We start from the raw sequence: 10009 nt of genomic DNA on the forward strand, positions 1-10009 counted from the left end.
CAGTAATGCAACACAGTAGAAAATTCAAAAGATATTTGGTTACAAGACATACCTGCAGCATGCAAAATGCAAAATTCAATGACTTTATCATGGATTTATCTACATCTTTTAGGCTTTAAACATGTTTTCCAACAGAACTACAGAAACCAAGTTTGCAAAGCAATGTTATTTTAAATTAAACTCTTCACATTTTTCTCACACATTGTACACTAATAGGTATAAATCCCACTCAGTAAGTTTTATGTTTCGCTAAGTCCTCTGCCTGGTTCCCTTCTTATTGCCTCATCGAAGGAAAAAAACACCACTTCCAATTCATCAGCAAAGAGCTCTTTCAGAGACAAGGCACAAACAAAATGTTTCCTGCAGTTTTGCTCATGCAAAGGAAAATATAACAGCAAAGAAAGTGGTTCAACTTATTACTCCACGTAACTAACAACCTGATAAAGACATAGATACCACTGTTTCTGCAGCTACAACTGGTACAGAAAAAAACGACTCTGCAATATCAAAAAAAGCAGACTTGAAAAGAGTAACAAATATCTCACATGCTTACAAAAAACAATATAGGCAATCTCTCTAGAACTTCAGGAGCAAAGAATTAGGTCCACTGCAATAAACAAGATTTACTTCAGAAAAATAATGTATTAATTCAAAACTGTCAGCTATATGTAAAAAATATCTACCTATTTTCCGCTTACCAAAAGAGAAATAGAGCGTAATACCAGAAATGTACACTTCTAACCTTCTTTTTTAAATGCAATTCTATAGCATGAACAGACTTCCCTGTGCAAGGCAAGCCTGCCTTAGTTTTATGCTAAGGTTTTACTAGCATTCCTAGAGAGCATTACCCTACTAACAGGGCTGTAAAGTTAACTCTTATTATTAAGTCTCCTCCTCTTCCACTCCCCATTCCAACTACTTCTTTAAAACACCAGCAACAATTATTTTTATGTGATCAAGTGAGATTTTTCTGCATTACATTGTTAAGAACATGAAGGTTATTTCACTTAAAGCAATTTCAGCTCCTTCTTTAAAAAAAAAAAAAAAAATAAAAATCACATCGCTGGCATACACGAAGAATCTAACAAAGTCCTAAAGATCGATTGGGTACATTTTAGCCTGATTATCCTCTGAAGACAGTGAGATATTATTAAATATAACAAAAGCTGCTCTTTCTGATGATTCTTGGTATTCAGTTAACATCTTCACCAAAAAAGTATGTCCTTTATGTTTTTGAATGTTGTGTTTACAAACACAGCTTTGTCTTACAAATGAAAAAAACAAGGCATTCATTCAAGACATTTAAAAAAAATTATCATTATCTCATCTTAGACTCATAATAGAAAAAAAAACCCTTGCCCCTACAACCACTACCAAATAATGGATTGTAGTATTTTAAAAGTCCACAAGTACTTCCAAATCATCAGGTTGAGGTATACAATAGAACTGGGGACTTCTAGACTTTCATATTAAAAAAAACCCCAACATATTGAAGGAGTGGCCATCACTACTTAAGACATAAGAAAAAAAAATATTAAAAACACATTTCCTGTCCTTAGAATGATAATTATGCACAGAAACAATACTTTTCCATCTTTTCTTAGAATGCTCAATAACCAAAAAAGTCGTTAAGGTGTACACACAATTTAAAGCTAGCTATGAGTGTTCAATAACAATCTCCATCAAATAATTCATATGCAGAAGAAAACAGTGCCTTTTCTTATTTCTTTATTTACTTTTTAAAATTTAGTGACTTCCTCAGAGGAGAACATAAAAAGCTAATCAAGTTTGCTATGTAATTCTGAAGAAGGGCTAACACTAAATTAGACAATGCCTCTGAAAAAAAGCTTTTTAGAAAACATACTTTACTCAGTGAAGTAATTTATTGAAATTGAATTTTCAGATATGACAAACTAATACTTATTTTGAAGAAAATTTAAGACTACTTATTTATTATAGCACATTAGTGCTTTAAACATCCTTCTGTTCATAAATAAATACACAAAATTTTCAACCATGAAAAATTACACAATACCTTTAGCAACTTAAAGAAAATACAGTTTACCAAGTTTATAATATAGTACATAGTAGATTAACAGAAATCGTGTAACAGCACCTATAGACTCAACTATGGATAAAGCAGAATTATCCAAGACAAACAGCTGTCATACCAACTTGATAGCAAAATTACTAAGAAGTTAAATCTTCTTTGTGTGACAGCTGGAAAGAAGTGGGGGCAAGGGAGAACTTTGGCATGTGGGTATGAATGACAAGCTTTTAACATAAAATTCCCTTGCCAAAGACCAAAAAAAAGACCACAAATAAAATCAAAAAACCCACAAACCTTAGCAAAAGCTGCAGACATAATAGAACTTCTACAGTACTTAAGGGACTGAGTAATACTTCAGCTGCCATTAAAGAACACACAAATAGGTAAGAATCTCATTTACCCTTCTCTTTAAAGAAAAGGAATTCCTCAGATAAGATGCAATTTCTCCTCAGTCTCTTTTCAGAATTCTTCCTCCGCTTCACCCAAACCTTTAGTCCTTATGTTTACATATATATCAACACTGCTCACTGGGTAAATCCAAAAATACAGCAACAGGCAATTTCAAATCATTTGCCTTCCCACATGCTATTAAGACCACTCTCCAAAGCATCTGGATACTCTTCATCACTTACAGTAGATCAGAAAAATTTGGCAGATCAAATTGCTGCTGGCTGGGGTGGAGGGTGATGGTGGGAACTGATGGAAATGCAAGATTAACTTTTTGAAAGAATGCTTTCTACATGCCAATACAGCAAAAGTTACAGTTTCTGTTATTAACAGTGTCAAGTGTATCTCTAAATAGAAGACAGGCCAAATGCTACTAAAAATTCTAAAATCAGCAATTTGGAAGACAGCAAGGCATTTCTGACCAATTGATATGAGGTTCGTATCATCACCTTAAGTGATGACAGCCATTTCAAAACCATAGCCAATGGCAATAAACGATGGATGAACACCTACTTATCTGCTCCCCGAGCTAGATTCAGAACACCTAGCTGTTCCAGTTACTTTACCTTTCTTCCTTTTTTGTTTTTAAATCACAAAAAATCCCAATATCCATGTGACCACAAACACCTTGCGAGAAGACTGCTTTAAAGTTGGGTTATCAGTTCCCTCCATTTATCCAATGTTTTTTTTCCTCCTCCTCTTTCTCAATCAGGAACATGGAAGCAGTTACTTAGCTCTTCTATAAGCTGTACTTTTCAAGACTGTTCATGGAGTAAGTGTCTGATAATTTATCTTTCCAAAGGCGAGGGAAGGGGAGGAGGAAGAGAGACAGCAATTGCAAGACAGAGGCTGCCAGCAGGCAAGCTGCAGAGTCACATATTTACTAGTACTGTATCACCATTCTAGGTTTCTAAATGCAACAGGTGAGGGATCCAGACTGAAATATTCATCTCACTTGCGTTTGGCCCATATAAAGGGTAATCTATTGGTCTCCCCTAAAAACTAGAGGGGAAATAAGCTACGGATACCTTTCTGCTTTCAAGCAGGAGGCTTCTACAACTCTTCCCAGGCTCTTCAGAAGAGGACAGAATTTAGCACCCCTCAGACCCAAGATGAAATACTAGGTTACCAGGTCTGCTGGCTCACTTTTAATGGAGCTAGAGGACAAACTAGATGTTAAAAATTAAAAACCATAATAAAGCCACACAGCTGCACGACCTAATGTTTATTTTAACTGGCCACCCTAGATCTCTGGCATTTAACATACAATAAGCTTATCCTTTTTTGAACAGCAAAAAAACCACACAGGACCATAACACATTTTGGATAACAAAACCAGAAATATGGGTCAAATTCCTGAAATATAGGCCTTCTACTTTTTTTTTTTTTTTTAAATTTAAGAGTCTGACATGACCTAACATGTTACAGGACAAGACTCCTTAATTCAAGGATTAGGAACAGGCTCTAGGAATTTCCTATACCTCAGTGGGAGACTGCCCAAGAAACGCACATAGATTGATATCAGAGAATGGACTCTTCTTAGGAATCACAGTTCTGATAAAATGAAGAAAAAATAATGTATTTTGAAAGGTTAGGAGCACTAGTTTACATACACAGAAAGTATGATCTTTCTGAAGTTTTCTCCAAGGCTGTGATTTAGCTTTCAGAGCCAAGAGTGCATTTTCTCTTCAACACTTGCTGTAGATTAACGAACAAAGCATTTAAAACATATCCAGGTAATACTCCCAAGTTTTTTTTGTTGGGTTTTGTTTGTTTTACAAGGAACTGCTGATGCAAAATTAAAAAGGAAATAAGAGTTTATGGGACTGAGAAACAGTGATCAAGTCAGGTTTTGCTAATTTTGGAAACACTGTTTGGTAACTTAATAGACCTGCTAAAGAACTGCCATTGTGTCCAGTCTCAAGACACACAGCCTTAATTTAAGGACACTCAGGTTAATGGCAGGCTATCAACTTAAATGGTCTTTGCATCAAGACACTAATTAGCGGCCTATCCCAATCCATTCCTTACAAACTCAGTACATCTGTACACAGAATTGGAAAGGGCAGCCTCTTGAATTTGCCTTAAAAAGGGACCAAACAGATACAGATACCTAAACAGATATATTCAGAAGTTTTTTTGTATATAGGTCTAGTAACAAGAAACACACACAAGATTTGTGCCCAATGCTGTACACACACAAATGTACACTCATTTTTCATGAACTTCAGAAGAAACTTACAAGCAAGAGTCATATTTGGATGACTTAGCTCTTCAACTGTACCTCCCACTTTAAACTCTTATCACTTTGTTTTCTGTTAGACAGCCGCATTATCCTACTTCAGCTTTTTGACTGATACTTCACATATGCACATGCACAACCACATGCAAAATTAATGTTATTGGTACAACGAGGAAGTTACAAAAATTGAAGGTAGTAGGCCACATAGGAAAATATTGTCTCAGATACGTTCTTCTTTAACATCGAAGAAGTTCTTTCCAAAAGGAAAAAATAAAAATGTTTTATTTTAGGCTACCACACCTGAGATTAAAAAATTTCAATCACAGGAAAAACTGAAAATGAGATCAAACCTACTGGGAACCATTAGAAAACTTCACTATTGTTGCCTATGGCAGGCACCTGAATATTGTGACTGGATTTTAATGGAGTTACTGTAATAAAACAAAGGGCACTGGGCAAAATGGGTAACCATCCAGGTTTGTATTGGCATACAATTTGTAGTTTTGATGAAAGCAAAACAAAGCCAAATTTCACTGTAAATCATAAACACTGCTATTGACCATAGCAGCAATATAGAAAAAAAATGATGTTAAATAAAACCTGCAAAACAGCCCAATTAAAAAGACCAATAGAGCCTACATCTGACCTTTGCCTTCTCCTTCTACAATTTCTAAGATGGAAGTAGCTTTATCTTCACAAATTGGGTTTGGAGGAGAACAGAATGGGAAGTCCTGTTTTAAACAAGAGGTAATTACAACAGGTATGACAAGGAATATTTTGTGGCTTAACTCACTGACCTGCATATCAGGTTACTTTTCCAATATGTTTATTTTCACCAGTAGCCTGACCAAGTTATTTGACTTTATCAGCAGCTTACATAACTTACTGTCACAAGTTAGTATGATATATCAGATTAGCTCACTTATTTCATCTGCAGCTTTCATTCATAACTGACTGACCTGTAGAAAGCAAACCGGCCCCAGCTCCAGGCTTTATCTATCTTTTAATCAAAACACAATGTTTGTATGTTAATCCATGACAGTATTTTCTTACAAATTATAGATATCAGTCATATTAGCTGTTTCATTTATGCAGCCCAGTTACACATACATTTTTACACCATAATCAATGGAAATATCACAGAATTATACCAGATCAAGCTTGTTACATCAGAATTAATAACATACACCTTTGTATTCCCAACATTTCACAAACCCACACCTGAAAAACAAAGAGAACTTAACCATCCTTGAACAGCAACTAATTTGTCCTTTTAAACTGGGGGCAGCAATGAAAATGCATCATGAGCATTCTTTCCTTCCTTCTAAATCAGATTTCCCAGAAATATAGTCTTAAGAGCAATTGATTTTCACCTACTTAATGGGGGCAATCAGGCTGCATCTCCAACCATCCATAGGTTAAGGAAGGGCAGGGAAGGTGTTTTCAGATTTGTTTATTTTAAGTTTAAAAGAGAAAAGGGGGGTTCTATAAAAACAAACAATAAACACATTCTTATTCCAACTAAGAAAAGGGCAACACTTTAGTATGCTTGTAAAGACATCAGAAAAATAAAACAACTGAGTTTAATGGGAAAGATACTGAAGCAAGCTTTACTTCTGTGATTGCCATCAAAATCACAGAAAGTCTCTGTAAGAAATAGCATTATTCCATATTCAAAGAAAAAAAAATTAAAAAGTACTTTTTAGGAATCTGTGCATACTGTGTTTTTCAGTTCTAGATAGCTCAAAGGAATAAATACCTCCTCCTGTCATGTTTCTCTTTAAAAAGTGGCCTCTAGCAGTAAAAAAAAAAAAAATTTTCAAACTTCGTTTGTCTTAGAAATTACAGAACACTTGAAACTAAAGCAAGATCACAATTAAATCAGAGTGCTAGAAATTAAATGTCTAGACTTCATTAATGATCTTAATATAGTCTTTCTACAATATTTAACACTGACTCAGAACACAATTAATATACAAGTTTGTCACCTCCCACTCCTGCAGAGTAATCCCCCTAGGTCAAGCCTTAGGTCATAACATCACAAGAATTAGGGCATATAATCCCACTAACCAGTAAATGTCTACAACTAGAAATATTTTGAATTAAACCCCACAACTATATACCATTATCTTTTCCAAGGGGAATTCAGTTGATGTTGTAGCTTGTTTGACACCTGCAGTGTATTAGTCATGACTGGTATCTACATGATGACATACCATATTGGTAAAGAAATTCAAGGAGTCAATAACACTGTTTCTCCCAAAAAGCTAAGTATTCTGGCATTCTCCCTTTTTTCTTTCCCTCTCCTATTTCTCACGTTCTCCTTGGGCCATCCATCCAAGGAAAGAAGGGGAAATGCTACCTACAAAAAGGGCAAGCTGCATTATCTAAGACTGATCTAAGAGCTAAACTAAAAATGAAAGCTTTGTTATTCAACAGGAAGTTATTCTACTTGTTCAGGAAAAGCAAGAGGAGAGGGGGACAAGATGCTCAGGTTGTCCTCCCCAGAGTAAGTTTTAGCTGCCTGAATGTCTTTTAAAGCAAGCTTTTGAGAAACAACTGTCTTGAATATTTGTATTAAAAGAAAAAAAAAATATTAACTACATTGTATACTGATTTGCTGTTTTACTATTGCCAATAATTTAAACTTGACATACTTTCAAACAGCAAGACAAAACCACTTACATATTTTAGGAGAGAAAAAGTAAAATGCTTCTTCAAGTACGTTACAATTACAACATTTGCTACATATTTTCATTAAATTCAACGTGGGAGATAGTCTCTGAAGAGTTGCAAAATTATAGAATTCAGAAGTTTTAAGATTACTTTAAAAACAAAAATTCTAAAGTGTCACTAAGTGCAAGGGGTCATTTGGACTCTCAAAGTAACAGCTCTGACAATGTAAGAAGCAAACAGGCAATGTTACTGCACAACTTCAAGCAACTACTTCACTCTGCTGGCATTCTAAAAGTTTATTTTCATTAAGGTTAACTAAACCCATAAACATCACTTTGTTGTATTCATAAAAACAAAAACATCACTGTATTCACAGAAAATAAGCATATGCATAAAAGAACAAAACACGTCATCAAAAAGTTACTTCAGTTTCTCTTCTGTAAGTAGTAATAAATATACCCTTTACAAGAATGATACAAAGTATCTGTTAAGGAACTGCACTGATTTCCTATTACAGGCTTAGCTTAGAAGTCTCTGAAAACAACCATTAAGTGGATCTCAATGAAAAGACACAAAATACATGCAACACAAACACAGTTACTTGTTTTCCAGATGCACTGATAAAGGTTCCCCGAGAGAATTCTATTCCTCAAGACTTTTGAGAACTACACAGCACTAGAAAATTGTATTAGCCTTACATTTTCTTTAGGAACTGCATCTTAAAATATATCCTTGAGTCAGGAGCATTTCATTATTTGGCATTTTACATAAGTTTTTTTCCCCTTTCATACAGGGGCTAGGAAATACTCCAGTTGAACAACTAAGTTCGATTTTATCAAACAAAACCAAAAAAGCCATCCATTTTTAACCTAACAGATAAACAGACAACTCGCATGTTGGTATGAGTAGAGATACTTAACACTTCCCTGTACCAGGACAAGGAGTCTAAGGCATTAGCTGTGGTTAAAGTTAACAAAATGTGTTACAAAGTCAGATCAAAACAGCACATCTCTAATTAATCTGAATGTCTTATGACAAATATAGGTACATTTTTTGTACATATGTACATTTGTACATATTTTGTACATATGTACAAATGAAAGATGACCATACTTCAAGCACCTGAAGACTAAGCTAAAACATCAAGACCTCGTTACATGAACTTTATGTATCTCGGATGCATCCTACCTGATCCACTGAACTGGCTGCTTCCTAGTGTCGTTGGTCTGGTTTTCCCACTATTAACAGGTGGGGAAAACATCTGCAAAATAAGAAAAAATATTAATTTAAATTGTTTTTGAAACTCAGTGTTAAATTATTAATGTAAACTTAAAAAGTTAATAGGAAACAATGATTTGATTAATTTTTCTGCTAGAAAATAAACAGAATATAAGATGCACATTTAGACCCATAAAACCAATAAGCTAAAGTACTCCTTGCAATTTATTAATACCACTAAAATCTCTTTTCTACATGAAGACAAACAAATTAAAAGGAGACCTACTACTACTATGGCAATTTAAAATAGTTACAGATCTTGAATTTTGCTACTCAAAATATATTTCTTATTGATCTGTGAGTTTAAAGTCACTGAATAAAGACAGATTTTGCGAGGCAGTAGTTTTCTATTATGTTTATAAATCAAGCACCTTTTCAAAAACTTATGTTAAAAGTATCACAGAGAAAATACCTACAATTTTATAAGCCAAAATTACTGTACAAGCTACCAATGAACAACTTCTTTTATTTATGGGCACTAAATTTTCTTCTGTTTCTTTTTTTAAATAAAAAAAAAAAAAAAAAAAGAAAGGCAGGCGCCAAAGTACCAGTGCCACACGCCAGCTTAACAAACGTTAATTATTAGATTATGCCATCACTGGGTCAGCCTCATTTTAACCAGTTAAACCAATTGACCCAGCTGGTATTACAGTATTAAATCTGGAAGTCTAGACATTACATCAAAGTTCAGGTGTCCAACTTGGCTGAGACAGACCCAGCCAAGCCCCGCACGCTGCTGCCCCTACTCCTCAGCTCGCTTTACCACGCAGAAGTCACGGGAAGACCTCGGGGAATGTCCTACCGCGCTGAAGTCCAGCAAGTCGCTCAGCTCCTTGTCGGTTCCTATAGCGGCCATCCTCTGCTGCTGGGAATTCATCTTCCTCCGCTCCTCCGATCACCTTCTGGGGCACAGGGAGAGAGGCGCGGGGAGGACTTCACCACGCTGGTGCCGACCCCCGACGCTGGGAAGCCGGCCCCTGGAGGAGGGCCTCGGGTACCTGCACCCCTGCCGCGGGGGCGGGGGAGTCCCCGGGGAGCGCCTCGTTACCGGGCGGACCGGCGGAATCGGCAGCAGCTTCCCCAGACTAACCAACTCTCCCTAAGTTTCCTCAGGCGCCCTCTTCTCCCTCGCTCCACGTCTCCCCCAGCTCGAACAAGGCACAGTCACAGGAATCAGGTTCCCCCCCAGGCAAGCGAAAGCAAATAAGCAGCCGCGGCCCGGCGAGGTCCGGAGCATTAGCCAGGGATTAAGTGACTCACTGTCTCCGCAACAATGAGGCTGACAAGCGGGGCCGGACGCGCCTCAGCGCAGCCAT

At 36.3% G+C, this 10009-nt stretch overlaps 1 protein-coding gene across 6 annotated transcripts in view; it reads right to left on the reverse strand.

The window, feature by feature from the left end:
• TCF12 (transcription factor 12) overlaps nt 1–10009 on the reverse strand; it is a 174068-nt gene extending 164059 nt beyond the window's left edge. For 2 of the 6 annotated variants that reach the window (XM_035899470.1, XM_035899468.1), the window contains exons 1-2: nt 9496–9923; nt 8604–8676 (exon numbers count right to left, since the gene is read on the reverse strand). In XM_035899470.1, the coding sequence (XP_035755363.1) occupies nt 8604–8676; nt 9496–9570 (148 nt within the window). In that variant the 5' untranslated portion in view covers nt 9571–9923. Of the gene's footprint in view, nt 1–8603; nt 8677–9495; nt 9924–9953 lie in introns of those variants that run through there. The other 4 variants (XM_035899469.1, XM_035899472.1, XM_035899471.1 and 1 more) reach the window with 4 other exon arrangements.

The sequence above is a fragment of the Egretta garzetta genome, unplaced genomic scaffold, assembly GCF_000687185.1.
Source record: "Egretta garzetta isolate BGI_Z169 unplaced genomic scaffold, ASM68718v1 scaffold287, whole genome shotgun sequence".
NCBI classification, from domain to species: Eukaryota; Metazoa; Chordata; class Aves; order Pelecaniformes; family Ardeidae; genus Egretta; species Egretta garzetta.